Source organism: Salvia splendens, chromosome 15 (genome assembly GCF_004379255.2).
Source record: "Salvia splendens isolate huo1 chromosome 15, SspV2, whole genome shotgun sequence".
Classification (NCBI taxonomy): domain Eukaryota; kingdom Viridiplantae; phylum Streptophyta; class Magnoliopsida; order Lamiales; family Lamiaceae; genus Salvia; species Salvia splendens.
In genome coordinates, this window is record NC_056046.1 from 21,056,611 (window position 1) to 21,074,754 (window position 18,144).

The 18,144-nt window shown below is 41.9% G+C and overlaps 1 protein-coding gene across 1 annotated transcript; it reads right to left on the reverse strand.

Moving 5' to 3' along the window:
* Nucleotides 1-13,551: 13,551 nt before the first annotated feature.
* LOC121769513 (putative clathrin assembly protein At4g40080) lies at nt 13,552-14,891 on the reverse strand. The gene has a single exon (XM_042166342.1). The coding sequence runs from the start codon at nt 14,752-14,754 to the stop codon at nt 13,711-13,713; it is 1,044 nt and encodes a 347-aa protein (XP_042022276.1). The 5' UTR covers nt 14,755-14,891; the 3' UTR covers nt 13,552-13,710.
* Between the last annotated feature and the right edge of the window lie 3,253 nt (nt 14,892-18,144).

An 18,144-nucleotide genomic window follows, 5' to 3' on the forward strand; every position in this document is an offset into this window, starting at 1 on the left:
TCTTGAAATTTCATACTGTGTTGACATTGTGTTGATACTGTGTTGAAAAGTTTAGAATTTGTACAATATATGAGTTTGCAATTTATCACTGGCCATAGTAATTAGTGAATAAGAGTCAATAATATGTCTCACTATTTTTTGTGTAATCCATCTTTGATTAGTTATTGCAAAGAAATAAGGTTGTAATATATTATAAGTTTATAACAAGCATATTATTGTATAAATAAACAGAAGTGTAATGTGAAAATAGAAAAGTATAGTTCCTATATAGTGAAAAGGTTCCAATATTTCCTAAAGTAAAATATATACTCCACTTCTGTTTCAATGGATATACCACTTTCATTCCATTCATATATAACTACTTTAAGCTTCATTTGCAATTGAAATTGATATTACTAATTTTAGAGCACTAGGGTCCGCAAAAATACATCATCATAAGATAAATATTCGACATAAAGTATATTAATATAAATTAACTATTTTAAAGTTCCATTTACCTATATATAGTGCGTGAAATAATTATTGGCATTTGGCAACATGTTACATGTGGACAACTGTTAGATCACATGAAAACGTTTTCTTAACTTATTGTTGTTCTATAATTGATATACATACATGGAAATGACGCAAATGAAAGGAAATAAATTTGTTTTGAATAAAACATGCATGTATCAGTTCAGAAAACATCAGCTTTTGTGTCAAAAAAAATATTGCATTTGTTAAAATTGTGTGCTGAAACTAAAACCGTAAGTCTAGCGCCTTCTGTCTTTAAATTCTGTGAATATATAATCTGGTTTTGTCTTTTCTTGTGGTTTGTGACACCATATGAATTATCACTTGACTTTGGATTCTCTGGTCTCTAGATTTTAAAAATATCTTGATTCATGTCTGAACTTTGATGTAATTACATTTTTAGTCATTTATTTTGAATTAATTAATATTTATAAATTGTTTTTAGTGTAAAACATCAAAATAGTTCAAACCTTTTTGAAAGAGATATTCAAACAACCTTTTAGTTACGGTTTCACGATGTAAAGATTAGGTATATATATATTCAATATCCAATACATAAAAAGCATTAAACATACATAGTGGGAATTGACTAATTAGATTGGTCACATTCTCTTATAAGAACTAGTGAATTAGGCTCTATCTCTATTCGCATATTTTTCAATTAATTTTACTTCTGATCTCTAATTACGTGCGTATAAAAAGTAATTAGATTCATATCAAGATTGAGTACATTCGTGATTTTTTAATTAATACTCCCTCCGTCCCCAAAGATTATGAACTTTGCGTTCGGCACGAGTTTTAATGCATATTGGTAAAGTAAGAGAGAGATAGATAGAGAAAGTTTTTTAAGTATTATTAGCGGAGAATGGGTGTCACCTCATTAGAGAGAAGAGAGTTTCCAAAATTGATAGTTCATACTCTTTGGGGACGGACGAAAAAAGAAATAGTACATACTCTTTAAGGACAGAGGGAGTAGTATATGATCACATATCAATTTAAATCAGAAATGATACTGGTCTATATTTAGGGTACCTAAAATGATATTGGTCTATATTTTTGGGTACCATAATGAATTACAAAACTACACGAAGCCCTCTATGGCTAAAGGGCATTTGGTTTGAAAATATTTTTAAAAAGTTCAAAATGATAAGAAATGGGATTACATGAAAGTCCAAAGATTACTTAAGATATTTGTAAGGTCCATGTACCGCAAAGGTATAAACAGCAAACTCCAGATATTCAGAGACAGTTTTTGTAGTTCAATCTTTTTATTAAAAGGTCACCAATACTTTAAAGAACAAATTGAGCTTAACCAAAATAAATAAAAGGCCCAAACATTCTCAATTTTCCTCTTAAAAATTGACCCAAAAAATGTGAGACCCAACATCTAAATTAAACTTGGCCCAAAAAGGAGCCCAAAACCCACTAAAATTGTGCCCAAGCAAGAAGATACCAAATCTGATTTTTGAGAAGAGAGGAAACTCAGGAAAGCCTCCCTTAAATCGAAGCAATTCGCAAATCAAGGAAGATATGTGCATTTATATGACCCATTTTTTATGTTAGACAATCATTAACTTTTAGTACATAAAAAATAATTCCTATGGATTTTACTTTTAAAGGCACGTCCTATTGGGTTGGATTTTGAATGAATTTATTATGACTTTGTAAAAATAGAGTAATAAAATTAAATGCAAGCAACTCGGGATTGACAATTTTTGGCACGATGCGATAACCTGATACCAATTCGTACGAAATTAATCAGTTTGTGTCAAAGTTTATTAGGTTCGTGTCCTTATTGGGTCGACCCATTAAGAACACGAAAAATTTCATGCCGGATTAGGATTACCAGTTAAGAAATAATATTAGTATAATAATATTAATTTGTATTATTTTAAAATTTGAGTAAGTGGATCGATCAAGCAACCGAATTCTAAAGAAAAATCATTATCGAGTGTCCAAGACCATACATATTGGTGGATAGAACTGCTTGGCGACTTACCCATTCAGTGACTTTGGCACTGGACGTTCCCAAAACGGGTACTATCGGGTCTTTCGCATATCATCTACTAATATTACCGAAAATATTGTTAAAATACTTTTTCGAGAAGGTTTTATCGAAAACGTCAGAAAACATCGAGAAAAAAACAAAAAAAATATTTTAAATGAGACAAACGAATACTTATGGTAGAGAAAATGCCTCGAGCCGATGTTCGAGCACCAGGCGCTACGGCGCTGAAGTAACCCACGCCATACTCCCAGGAAAAGCTCGAACGACAATTCATCACTTCATATTATCTGGATCTAAAGAACCAGTCAAGATATGGGAAGAGGATCAAGTTGGCCCTTGCGAACAGCTTGGTGCACTATCTCCATTCAACCCTTTGAGCGAAATGCGGGTTCACAGAGTGAGTGAAATGTGAGTTTTGACTTCTGAAGTCTGAATTTGTTAATACTTAAATTACTTATCATGTCATGTTGACCCAAGGTAGTTCGTGTCGTGTTCGGGTTTGTGTTCGAATTTGAGATTTCTTAACAGGTCGTGTCTGTGTTTATTCTTATTTGATCGAGTTGTTGACAGGTTGACCCGATATAACAACCCAACACACACGATTTTACCACCCTAAAGTAACTCATGACATGTTACCCATCTTCAAATTAAGTTGGATAACATTGTGGGCTTCATAAATTCCTAATCCAATCAAGCCCAAATTCAGTAATACTCCTAACCCAATGTCAGTGTACAACACGTATAAAATGTGTCCCAGCTTGTTATTAAGTTAATAAGTATGATAATAAATACCTATATGGATATGAAAAATAAGTTTGATTATGTAATCTCATGCAATTTCAAAGAAAGATTACTGTAGAACTTAATAGTTGCAATTTGCAAATGTCTACAAGCATACGTCTAAAATTGCCGATTTAGCCTCGCATACAAAGAATACACGGTATACTATAATTTACTATTGATTTTATGTTTTACAATTCATTTTAGTAGGTGACTCATTTTCCTTGTTTTTTTCCAATTAAGATAATCTATTATTAAAATTGAAAACACTTTTAATTTACTTTATTCTCTCTTTCTTTTCTTTCTTTACTTAGTACACGTTATCCTTACACATCATTATATTTACAACTTATACCATTACACTATTACAATGATGTGGAGCCCACTCTCTACTAACATTACTTACACTACTTTTTATTTTTTTTCTAACTTTACCAATTATACATAAAATCTCATGCCGAACCAAATATTCATAGGACTGAGGGAGTACTATTATTTAGTACTACTAGTAATTAATCTAAATCTAGTTCTTGTGGATACAATACTATTGTTTGCTATTTGTTACATTAGTCTACACGATTATGGGTATAGCTCAGTGTTAAAGAATATATAGAAGAAACAAATTTTTTGGTCCGCGAACTTTATCAAGGTATCAATTTTGATCTGTAGCATTAGAAAATATCTTATGAGGTCCATTAACTTTGATATAATATCATTTGAGCAATTTTTTCACTATTTCAAACTTTTTGGGCCTAAATAAAAGGCATTTCAATCTATATACTCTCTCTTCTTCATTAAAATATTTTGTTTATATCTCTACTTCTTCTTTCCCCTTTCTTCCTTCTTTTTGTCTCTCTTCTTTCCCACTTTATAATTATCTACTCCTTTTCTCTTTATTTGAAGTAACAATATAAATAGAAATGAATGAACGTACTCTCTCCGTCCCAGAATAAGAGTCTTGTTTTGCCATTTCGATTCATCCCACAATAAGAGTCCTATTTCATTTTTACCATAAATAGTAAGTAGGTCTCACGTTCCACCAACTTATTCCACTCACATTTTGTTATAAAATTATAAAAGTGAGACCAATATTCTACTAACTTTTTTTTTTTTTAATCAAACACCTTCATGGTGGAGGGTTCGTGGGTCCCTCATCCCTATATATCAACAAAATCCATTACTTGATTACAAGAGGGCCAATCTTTCTAAAGCTAGAGTGACAAAAACAACTTACATCAGACCCTATTACAAAAACACCACAAGAGTAAGTAGGGGTCAATCCGGGGATGGACCGACACCCACATACTCTACGGCATCCGGTACAATTCAAGATCAGTAACCACATTGCTTGCCTCGTGCTACTCTCGTTCATCATCTCTCACCCGAAGATTGGGGACTCCCATTTCGTCCATCCGGATGATGGCTCTAATCCTTCTTGGAACATTTTGTGGGGACATTTGTTGGAAATTATCTTGTTCCACTCCCATTTTGGCGAGCGAGTCAGCCGCTTTGTTGCCCTCCCTATGAATGAAGGTGGCCCGGAAAAGATGTCCACGTTTGAAGCCATGCAAAAGGGCCATGACGCGGCGAACTTGTGCCGGGCCCCAATTCGTGCCATTGAGCAACTTAATAGCTTGTTCCGCATCTGATTCAATCCATATGGGTAGGTTGAACGCCTTCGCTACCTCCAAACCATAGTGTATGGCCATGAGCTCGGCCTCAAGAGCCGATTGAACGACGAGGGGGGTTGCAAATGCTGCAAGTAATTTCCCATTGTGGTCCTGAACAAGACCTCCTCCGCCACCCTTGTTTGTTGCCTCAAAGACACATGCTGCTCCCCACCCTCGGATGAAGAGATGTTGAAGGGACTCAGTGTTAGGCCTCCGTGGGCAGCATTGGCACTTCGACGCAAGCTCAATCTTCCTCCATTGGAGCTTGGAGTCAACCGGTATCCTATTTGACAATAATCGCCAATTGAAGATTGCAATAGATTTTGTTAGGCCAGCCCTCCAAATGTCGTCAAGACCTTGAATTCTTGGCCTTTGCGTACGGATAGTCTCCCAGGTCGTAGTGAGCGAGAACTCCCCGAGCCGAGAAAGCTTCCATCGAGGAACGTCCGGTTCTCCCGCGACGATTGGGGTATGGAGGATTTGTGTGATAACCTCTTGTGGCATTCCAGCCTGGTTGTGAAGTTGACGTAACTTAGCCTCATCCCAATTTCCACCCCCAATGTAGTCCGAGACCTTGGCCGATGAGGCGCCCCTATCGTCAAGGCAGATCTCGCGAAGGGGAGATTCACCAAGCCAAATGTCATCCCAAAAATAGGCATCGCCCTGACCGATCACCCATCTAATGTGCGGATTTGCTTGATTTCTCACTTTCATTAGCCGCTTCCATGTCGGGCTACTTCTCCCCGAAGGGGAGGTCGCAAGGGGGGAGTTTTTATGACAATACTTGGCCTTCATGAATTTAGCCCAAAGTGAATTTTGCTCCCGGAACCTCCACCAAAGTTTGATACTGAAGGCCCGGAGGACTTCTTTGGTCTTGCGAATGCCGAGACCCCCTTCAGGGGTGGGAAGGCAGATCTGATCCCACCCAATCCAATGTGTCTTTTTTCTCTCTGTTGACGATCCCCAGAAGAATCGGGCCATCTGCTGATCCAATTGCTTAAGGGCCCCGGATGTTGGTTCAATGGCCTGGAAAATGTGCAGCGGCACCGCTTCAAGTGTGCTTTGGAGAAGTGTAAGCCTACCTCCAAAGGAGAGGTGTCGATGAGCCCACCCCGAGATTCGTGCAGCAATCTTTTCCCGAAGGAACATAAACATATCTGTACGTTTGACACCACGATAAATAGGAACTCCAAGGTACAAAAAAGGGAAAGTACCTCGTGCGAAGCCTCATTCATTTTGAATAATGTTGGCGCACCCTTCATGTTGTTCGGCAATATAGAAATTGCTTTTTGCCAAGTTAATCTGCTGCCCGGAAACCCCGGCATATGTTTCCAGGCAAGTCCGCAGCCGCCTAAGAGGTCCCTCCGCTGCTTGTGTGAATATCACAATGTCATCGGCGTAGGCGAGGTGGCTTATTTCCATGCAGTGGCGGGTAGCTCTAAAAGTCATCTCTTTCTTTCCCAAAATGAGCTTGTCTAATTTCCTCGAGAGGTACTCAGCCGCAATTACGAAAAGTGTCGGAGATATTGGATCTCCCTGTCTGAGGCCGCGGGTGGACTTAAAGAACCCGGAGGGGGCGCCATTGACCAGCACCGAGCACCAACACGAGCCCACACATCTCTCAATCAAAGAGACCCACGGGGCCGGGAAACCCATCCGATGTAGCACTTTCAAAAGGAAGGGCCATTGTACTCGGTCGTAGGCCTTGGCCATATCGATCTTAACCGCGACATTAGGGGCCGGCGCACATCTCGAGAGCTCATGGAACATCTCCTGTGCCAAAAGGACATTATCATTGAGGATCCGTCCCTTCACAAATCCACTCTGATTTGGTGAGATAACCATAGGGATGAGCGAAGTCATTCTCTTCGACATTATCTTTGTGATAATCTTGTTGACGACGTTGCACAGGCTAATGGGGCGGTAGTCGCTCCACGACTCCGACACAAGCTTTTTTGGGATGAGGACAATGTTTGTGGCCGTGACGCTACGTGGGAGGTAGGCACCCCCGAAGAATTGGCCGATAGCCGCCACCACGTCCGGCCCAACCGTCGCCCAACAAGCCTGGTAGAACAAGGCCGTGAAACCATCCGGCCCTGAGGCACTGTCCCCGTGGATATCAAAAACAACATTTTTAACTTCCTCTGCGGATGGTGTCTCGGGTAGTACAGCCACTTCATCCAAGGGTGGGAGTTGATCGATCAAATCAAGATCTGGCTCGGACAAAGCGAGAGGCCCCGGGGCCAGTAGGTCTTGGAAGAACTCCACCGCCGAACTTCTTATCTCCATTTCGTCGATATCTCCCGGCCACCCACATTGATCTTGTGGATGCGCGTGCGGATCCTTTTTTGCTTGACCCAACTTTGGTAGAATTTAGTGTTCTTGTCGCCCTCCCCTAGCCATCTTAGAGTAGCCTTTTGACGCCAGAAGTCCTCCTCCATTTTAAGGAGTCGAATGTACTCGGCGATGCATCTATTGATCTCTGTCCTGTTCTCCGGGGTTGGCCTTTCTTCGAAATCGCTTTGGGCCATTGCGATTTTCACCTCCATATCCCTGAGGTTGAGATGGATGTTCCCAAAGGTCTCCTTGTTCCATACCTTTAGGGTCCTCTTAAGCCGTGCAAGTTTGATTTGGAAATTGAGGAGGCCTCCGGATTCCGTCGGTTGCATCCAATCTCCCCGAACGAGATCCTTAAAACCCTCGTGTCTAATCCACATGTTTTGGAACCTGAATGGCCTACCCCCCGCTGTTATTGCTTGTCACTTTGCATCTTACCAACACAGGCCCGTGGTCCGAGGCAATCCGGGGCAGGTTCGTCACCCGAGTAGTTTCCAAAGTTTGTGCCCATCGTTCGTTCACAAGGATTCTATCCAATCTTTCAAAAAGGCCATTCTTGGCCCACGTGAACTCCGACCCATCATAGCCCGGGTCTAGTATCCTGCAATCCTCAATGGCCTCCGCAAAGTCCACCATTTCAGCTTGGCGGTTTGTGTCACTTCCTACTCTGTCTCGCGGGTGGAGAATGGTGTTGAAGTCCCCTCCGATCATCCATGGTGTGCCCTCCAAGAGTATAGAGCACTCCCTCAATTCATCCCATAAATGAAGCCGTTCGGTTCTCGTACATTTCGCATAGACAGCCGAGACACACAATTGACTAGCTAGGCGGGGAGATCCAAAGCGGCCGGATAGGACCTGATCCATATCTCTCTTGGCCACGAAGCTGGCCCCTTCCTCAACAAACACCCAAATCTTCCCATTTCTATTCGATCCTTGGAACACCAGCCCCAGAGCCTTTGAGAACTTCTCCGGGTTGGGGCTTGTGAGCGGTTCCATAATTGCAAGAAAATGAACATTATGAGTCTTAATTAATGTTTTAAGAACATTTTGGGTAGGCGCGTTAGCAACTCCCCTAACGTTCCAAAACATAAAGTTGACAGACATGATTAATGGGGAAGAGTCTTACCCGGTGACCGTGCAAGGTCCCCCTGATATTCCACCATTTGTAGTCGTTCCTCTCCAAGGTATCCTTCCTCATGCATGATCATGGGATCTTCCCCACCGGCATAAGGGATGGTTCGAGGGCTCCCCTCTTTATCTCCTTCCCCCCCCACATCATCATCATCTTCTAGGAAATCTTCCTTCTCCATGAGAGAAAAGTATTGGTTGGAGCTTAGGACATTTCGGGCTGCTTGGGACCCTCGGCCCCTTGTCGTTCCCCGTGTTCCCCCTTTCCAACTAGTAAACGCTCCTCGTCGTGAGGGCGTGTACCCATTCGTGGCCCCATGGAATTCACCTCCGCGGTGGGTAGAACTAGTAAGCACTCCGACGGATTTATCGAAGGTATCTCGGCCAAAGGAACTCTCACCACTTTCATGAACGCTTGCCACCGGAGCCAGGTCAAAATTACCATGCACTTCGCCCATGATGTCCGGGCCCGACCACACCCTCGGCTCGGAACCAATAGCCGAGGTTCCGGCCTTTGGCTGCCCCTTCAACCCTTTGTTTTTCTTTTGATGTTTCCACTCGCTAGTGCTAGCCATTTCCTTTGGTTGTTCCGTTTTGTCCCTTCCCCCTTGACTCTCATGGTGTGGCTGTCTCGGTGTTACATTATTGTAGTTCCTCTTCGGGGGACGCTCAACATTACCCGCCGCATAACACACCTCACGTTTATGTCCAACATGCCTACATTCCATGCAATATGCCGGGATCTTGTCCCATTTTACTTTTAGCACCGTCTCACGTCCACAAATATCTAGAATGAACTCCTCGGGGGGTGGCTTCGTGATGTCAATTTCAATGAAAATGCGAGCAAACGAGAGTCTTGACTTGCTGGCCGTAGCGCGATCCACTTGTATCGGGTTTCCAAGCAATTTACCGATTGCAAAGAGGGCGGCGTGATAAAAAAGGTGAATTGGAAGGCCAATGATGTTGCACCAAACTGCCGCGATCGGGGACTCACAATACGCATCAAAATCCGGGGACCACTTGAAAACCCTCATGGGGTGCCGATCAATAAACCACACCGGCGTCCCTTTCGGTCCACTGAGCAAACGGGCATAATCCGCCATATCCTCGAATTGAACAAATATATGCTTAGCATTAATATACTTCCATGTAAATCCTCTATTAAATTTGATATTATCTAAGGCCTTTTGTATTTGGTATGAAGTGGGTATAGAGTGGGAGAACTTACCCACAATGGCGTGCCCAATGCTCGAGGCCAGCTTTTGGACTTCCGCTCCGGAGAAGTAGATTGTCGGAATGCCATTGGAGGTGGTCGCAAAGCCAATATTTGGAATGTTATCCGGCTCAAACACTTTCGGCCCTTCGGTGTTCCGCGACGTCCGAACCATATCAGCCATGCTCTTGGGTGCGCTTGTGTTCCGCGCGCCATCTTCATTTCCTACGGGTCGGGAGTTACTCAATGTGGCCTTGTGCCGCGCCGCCCACGCATTGCCTAGTAGCTCTGATCCAGCCAAGGCTTGCGATCCACGGTGCTCGCACACGTCGGCCATCGTCGTGTCATCATTGGCCGGCCTTGTACTCGGTCGGCTCGGCAGCCTTGTCGGGGGCCGAGGGCCCAATCGTGGCTCGAAGTGGTGCGGCGTCCGGCTGTGGGGGATGGCACGGACGTAGCCGACCGCTCTCGAAGGCGACTCGGATTTTGCGGGTCCGGCCTCGTTCAAGGGGGGGAAATCCTCAAGCGATGGGCCATTTGTCACCGGGAGTGGTTCGGGGGTTGGTCCGGTGGACCATGGGAGGGCGAGGTACGGTCCGGCATTTTCAGCATGGTCCGCCGGCCACTTGTCTCCGAGGAGGGGCTGCGCCACCATGGCGTCTAGCATCTCCGGCATGTCAAGATTTGCTAGTTGCATGATGGAATCTTTCTTTGGCTGCACATGGGCTTCAACGCTAGTAGTTCACGTGATGACTCGGCTCGGCAAGCCACCAAACAACTTTCGGAAAGTAAGTTTGTTGTTGGCTCCATTTCGGGTAATTTGACTTTCCCATCCCCCAAGGACAATTGTACCTCCTTTGGACTATCTCTCATGCCTCTTGGACCTAGTGTAAGTGTGGCCCTATCTTCACCGATGAGCACTCCGTCGCCGGCCGTGTGCTGGTCAGAATCCGGCGCCACCGCGGCCGCCGTGGTTGTACCGTCTTCGATGGAAAATCCATCCTCCAATATGACTTCCTCATTAGTGTTGGAATTCGTGGTGCCCTTAGGTGAGGAGTTCCCCACTTCATCCATGTGTTGGCTCGCCGGAAAGATGGAACTCTTGCATTTTGGAGACCCGATGGTGGGACTATCTTCTTTATCGAACACAAGCTTCTTACGGAGTTGCTTGTCCTCCGGAAAGGGTGAGGGGATAAAATGCTTCCGTCCGTCGCCCTTGGTAGAAGGGGCCGGAGTGCACTTTCGGACCTTGAACCGGGAGTTGGTGGCCTTCATTTTCAGGCCCTTGGCCGTCGGTTTAGGAGAAGTTTTGTCATTGGATCGAAAAACCATGAGCTGGTCCGGGATGGTCTTCACTTCCTCGGGGCTTGTCTCAATGTCCGACGGGGGGTCCGCCATGGCCGAGCCGGGAGCTCCTACTCCAAGCAATGGCAAGGTTCGGGGAAGGTAGACAAAGGGTAGCGGCGAGTGAGGAGCACGGTTGTTGGGGCGTGATTCGTGACTAAGCGGACAAAGCCGGAGTTGTGGTTGAGGCCGCAAACGAGCGAGGGTGGTGGTCGGAGGTGAAAGGGATGTCGGCGTGGGGTGGTCGGGAGGGGACTACCGTTCAAAAGCTAGAATTGCTAGAGAGAAGGGAGAGCATCTCTCTCTAGAGTGCTTTTTGGTATGGATGAACATATATTCTACTAACTTATTCAACTCACTTTTCTTTACGTTTCTTAAAAGCTCATGCCATAACTAAATAGGACTCATATTCTGGGACGGAGGGAGTATAACTAATTTAAAACGGACTTCTAAGATGCTTGAAATCTAATGAATCAACACACTCCAGTATCTATTCAACACCTTCAAAAACTCTGTGACCTTCTCCTTGGTCACCTCATCACTCCCGATCTCCTTGAGTTCTCTCTTGAATTTTCAATTCATTGAAACTTTTATTTGACTTGTTAAAAGAATTTTCACTTGTTTGTGCCTCATTCACTCCGTATCACGATCTATCAAACGGTCTATACACTCCGGCTGTGGCTTCATTCATCCACGCCGTATCAAGACTGCCCACCGGTCTTAGCCGATTCCTTGTTGTTCGCCAATCAAATGACGAGGATCGTATCACTTCCAGCAAATTATAGAACCATTCTGTAACTCATTTCATAATATATCCTCTTTCAGTTTGTTACAACTTCATTCCATTTTGCACATATTAGTATCCGAAATATTGACATTAATTCAAAACCTAAAATTAATTGAGATTCCTTGAAATTAATGTCTAAATTGCAGTACCCAATTTCGTCGAGTCGAGTTGAGATTTAGACATAACAAGTAAAATAAAATAATCCTCAGAAACCAAATTAGTCTGCGCATACTTTTCTCTTTCCTAAACGTGTGATTTAGTCGAACACGATTGTTAATTTAGTCCATACTTTCAAATTATAAATTGTTAATTTAGTCCATACTTTCAAATTATAAATCATGGTTTCAACCCTTGTAACATCATTCATAGATTCTTGAAGTCACAAATTCTTGTAACTTTTTTTAATGTATAATCGTATTTATTTTTTATTAATCAGACTACGAAGAAATGGATTTACGGCGACCCTATTTAATGGGATGCTACGACCTGTCATTTTATTTGGTAAATTAGCTTAAAAACCTACTAATATTTGTAATATGTTTCCACGAGATACTAACTCAGAAGGAAAAAATGTCTACTTAAGTAATACTATAGGTGTGTTCGGTTATTAAATTTGTAGTGTGTTTGGTTCATGAGATTCAACCCCACAACTTAATCCTAGATGAATAATCATGGAATAATTAGTCATAGCTAACCCCCTATGACTAAAATAATCTCACAACTCAATTCTAGATTGTATCTTGATATTATTTTATCTTGAAAACCGAACATCACCTAAATGGATAATCATGAGATAATTAGTCATAGCTAACCTTATGTGACTAAAATAATCTCACAACTAAATCATAGATTATATCTTGGTACTATTTTATCTCGGAAACTGAACACCACCTATGTACAAAATAGTTTATTATGTTTTGGGTCAATTGAGTTAAGTAATCTCGGATTGAGATGTTCTAGTTTAATATTAATATAATAAATTTGATATCAACATCAATTTTTTTATATATACCAAGACTTATAAACCATGAATATGAACTAAAAAATGTTGTGGAGAGGAATGTCTCGTACTTTTTCACCTTCGAATGAGGAAATTAAGGGACATCCAAGATGTTATCCAAAAACACAGATATTGACTTTCACTAATGTGAAATAATAAATTAATGGTACAAGTTTGGACTATCAATTTTCAATTCAAAATATGATTAATTCGTCTAACAATTGCAAGGCAAAATAAATTAAACTCATGAAGCGAAAAATTCATATTACTGTTAAATTTTGAAAATGTGATCAGGTCGTAAACTTTATGAATAATTCAAATTTAAATATTAAAGCTTTTTTTCATTTGATTAGATAAGATATTTATGTCACCGAAAACCCATGCATACACCCCAAAATAAGTTGCTTTCTTCATTAAATATTGCTATACCTCAATACAAATACAACTAACACGAAAATGATGGGATACCAACATAGATAGTTTATTTTGAGAAAACAAAATTAATAAAAACAAGAGAATATTTTATTACCAAAAAAAAACAAGAATATGATTGCTAATTGCTAGTGGATTCCATATCAATTAACATAACTAAAATCTAAAAATTGAAAACACAAAATGCAACAAGAGAATACTTTATTACCCGAAAAACTCAAGAGAATATGATTGCTAATTGCTAGTGGATTTCATTATTTTCATATCAATTAATCTTAAAATTGAAAACTAAAGTATTATTCTAATTCGATCTAAAAAAAGTAATATTATTCTAAAGAATTGATCACAAAAACTGATTTTTAGTTAATGTTATACAAACCAAAAAGACAGAAGAATTTACAAAATAGAAAATACTTGTTTCATCATACTGTAAAATCACTCACCTATACTATACAATTATCCTATACTATAAAATTTTATCAAGAAAAATAAAAATATTCAAATTGATTTATCCAAAGCCAAATAACCAGAAAATCCGTTCACACTAAATCTCCCCGACTTAAACTTCTTCATGGAATCAAACCCAATCAAAACCCGCTGCTCAAACCGAGCCGACTCAGTCCCACTCTCCCGAGTTCGCCAAGTGAGAAATTTCCCACCTTCATTATTCACCATCTCTATCCGATCCTTCAACTCTTGAACCAATCCCCACATCATCTCGATCGAAGGCTTCTCCACCGAATACAAATCCGATAATCTCTCCCTGCAATTCTGCAGTCTCTTCAAACCGCAAACGACCTCGACCGAGTCGCCGAAACTCAGTGTGCCGACTCGCTCTCCCAACTCGGTGAGTCGCAGCAGCAACTCGTTCACGGAGGAAATATAGTCGTCGAGGAAAAGAGCGGTTATCTCCTTTACGATTACGCCGCCGCCTTCCTCGGTGAAATTATCGGGAGATCTGGAGATCTCCTCGATTAGTAGGCTCAGCGAATCGATCTCCTTGATTAAATCGAGATTCAGTAGTGATGAAATTCGATTTTCCTGATTGAATCGAATTGAGCTGGAGAGGAAATATCCTAAAATTCGAGATGTGGAGAGTAGGGTTTCGAGGAATCTGGCGTACCAGCGGACCCAGGCGGAGAGGTGCCAGGCGGCGGCGTCGCGGAAATCGGAGAGATTGAGGTGATTGCGGCCGCCGGAGGAGGGGAATACGGAGAGCTGGTCCTGGAGGATGAAGGGGCCGCGGCAGAGGATGTGGTGGAAGACGAGGAGGCATTTGAGGGCGACGATTGAGCTACCGGTGCGGTGGAGGCGGAGCATGAGGGCGGCGATGATGGGGGAGGCGGCGGAGCGGGAGGATTCGCCGGAGAGGAGGAGGGCGGTGACGTGGCGGTCGTCGGCAGCGGCGGGAGGGGAGTGGGAGGTGGCGCGGAGGACGGCGAGGCGGATCGGGGCGGTGGAGAGGAGAGCGGCTTTGGAGAGAGAAGCTTTGTCTTTGATGATTCCGATCACTTCTCTCAGAGTTAGGATTTTTCTTCCCATTGGAAAGAGGAAGAAGATGATGATGTATTTTACTAACTATCAATTTCTGTTTTATTTTAGTATTTGTAGTTAATTTTGTGATGTTATGATTATATAGTTGATATAATTGATTAAGTTGAATGAGTCTAAGAATGTATGCTTATAACACCTATAAAATTAATGGATAAATGTTGTGTTTTATTATGGTAAGTTTGTGTCGAGTAAAAAGTGATTGCCATATCAATTCAATAATACCATTGTTTCATATGTACATAATCAGTATATTATTACGACTATTAGTGGAAAGAACAAATAAAATTAATTTACGCTAAATAGATGCTATATATATTTACAAGAATTAATTTTATGCTTTAGTCATAACGCAATACCTAAAATCTAGGTTTTGAAAAAGAGGAGAAATTATTCGAAGTTGGATTTGCTTGTGAAATTGGATTTGATTGATAGTAAACTTGGTAAAAATGTACTAACAGATTACAACTAATCAACTATATAAAAGTAAGATTCTAAGTTTATAGTCAATGTAATTGCATGGAAATTATAACATAAATTTATGCAAGTCAAATATAAATATTGCACCATGTATTTATCAAATAAAGACTTAAAACTAGGTATACCAATGTCATTACATTGTAATAGTTTATGATAAGAAAATGATTAAACACTTTTTTACCCTTCAACGGCCAAGAAATTTATTTAAAGATGGCAAAGACGAGACATAATAATTGAACGCAACTTTTACTTATTCTCTTTCTCGGGCTTCAAAAAATAAAATACACATCTTTTGATAGGTTACAACGGTCTAACTTAAATTTATAAATTTAACATTTTACGAATATAATTACTCGATATTTTTATATATATTCAGAAATAAAATTATGGTAATAGTACATTTTTTTGTTGGATGAAATTGTAACTCTCGCGTAGACTTTGGGTAGAAATTATAATTAAAATAATCAATAAAAGGAGTAATGTCCACCTAATAACAATAATACTTCTAATTAAGATTTGAATTTTATTCTTAGAAAACGTCAACTTGCAACAGAAAATGCATTAGATTATTCAACGAAATCATGACGACCGCGCAAAGAAACAAACTATAAAGCATCCACCGTGGGAGCGGACTTCCCAAAAATATCTCTTGTCACGTCATAAGGACATCCCACTGCACTGCCACGTTATAAGAACATCTCACTGCACAATGGCGGACATCCCCAAGGACATCCCGATAGACATCCCACAGTAATAAAAATTCACAAATTCACCAAATTAAACAATTTACGGAATTAAACAATTTACGGAATTAAAATTTCGACACGAATACGGAGAAAATGCAACCATTTTATTTAAAACAAAAAACATAGATAATTATTAAAAAAAATACATAGTTAAAAAAAACAACCTCAAGCTTCGACAAATGCGGCCCTCATCTCACTCCTCGTCGTCCCCGCCGCCAGTCCCGTCGTCACAATCGGGCAGGGGTGGCATCCCCAAATCGCGCCGCATACTGTCGATGACATCCTTCAGCATCAACTTGTATAAGGGGTCAGTCGCTGCAAACCACTTCTCCATGGTGATTAAAAGTGAATCATGTTGTTGTATGCGGACGAGTGAGGGGAGCTCGGGATCAATCTCGGAAGGAGCTGCCGATTGGACCTCGGGTCCGGACCCGCTGGCGCCTCCCCTGGCCATTCGCATCGCGGACTTTTGCCCAACCGGGCGACGGTAGCGGGATTGAGGGGTCGGGAACTCTGCCTCGGCGTCAGGGAGTTCGTGGGAACCGACATTGCTGCTGTACTCCCCGGAGGCGTTGATCTTCGTCCACTTCGGCCAGCCAGCTTCAATACCCGAACTGAACTTGGCGGAAGTCTGCACCACAAGATAGACCTCTCAATATTTGAATTCCCGAAACCCAATTCACTGTTGGGGTACTGCTGGTGAGACAGAAGCTTCACATCATCGGCAGACATGCCTCTGGTTGCCGTGCGAAGGTTGTTTTGGTAGATGCCGACAAATCGGCAGAGCTGCCTCCTCAGCCGCTCCCACTGTTTCCGGTATTGCTCTCCATCGTGAGGCTTCCCACCTGGCGGTTTGAATTAGAGGTAGCTTCGTCAAATGCGCCACCACATTCTGTCGATATGCTGGTTAGCCCCGACGTAGGGATCCTCGACTACACTGATCCAAGCCTTCGCCAGCGCGACGCACTCCCCTATGCTCCAGATGGTCCTCTTTCTCCCGCTGGCTTCCTCCCCCTTCCCCTCGGCCCCAACCCCACCCTCGTTCCCCGCATGCGTGGACGAGGTAGTGCCCTTGCCTCTCCCTTGCCTCCGCGTCCTCCTTGCCGCCGATGGCATCTCAGTGGGAGACTCCCTGACCGGAGATAGCTCCAACTCCTCAAAAGAGAAAGTCTCGATGCCGGTGAACTGAGTCTCCAGAGGAGTACTCTGGGGGGTATCACTCGACAATAGATCCATGTAGGGGCGATAGACATTGTCCCCAAGTGATTGGGGGACCCCCTGCCTGCTCCCCCCTGCAGCGGCAGGCATGCCCTGCATCATCCCGGGAATTTGGGGTATCATCCCGGGTATCGCGGCACTCATCCTGGGCATTTGGGGCATCATCCCGGTCATCACGGCACTCATCCCAGGCATTTGGGGCATCATCCCACACCAAGGGGGGTACATATGTAGTACCCGGGCATTATCCCCGCCATTTGGGGTTGGGGCATCATCGGCGCCATTCCGGACATTATCCCGGACATCGGTGCACTTCCGCCGGCATTTCCCCAACTCTAACAGGAAAAGTCGGCGTTTGTGACTCGCTCGTGGCGGAGGAATCACTCTCGAAGTGCTCCATTTATCTTCAAAAGAAATGAAAGTAGAGAGAGAGGAACATGTTAAAACAAGTGTTGTGAATGAAATGAAGTTCAACGAGTCGTATATATAGAGTTTTTTTTTTAAAATAAAAAAATAAAAATCGGGACGTCCTCCGGGACGTCCATTGAGACATCCCTGACCCGAAATATGCATTATTTTGCATATTATCATATTATATTGTCATTGCATATTAAATTATCATTTTTACTATAGTATATTAAGTGTGTGCCATAGAAGATATATTTAGTGTTAGGATCAATTAGTATAGTCGAATAGATAGTTTCCTTTTTCGAGAATTTTTATGTAAGTGTATATAATATATAATGAGTATGGATTATTTTATTTGTATTAAATGATTAATATAAATGTGTATGCATGTGTACTAACGTAAATGTGTGCATGGAATTATATAGTACTACTATATAAATATGTACTTAAATATATATATATACATATAAAATAGTGTAATAAATACATACGTGTACGTGTAGGAGTGTGTAGAGTGTAACAATAGGTT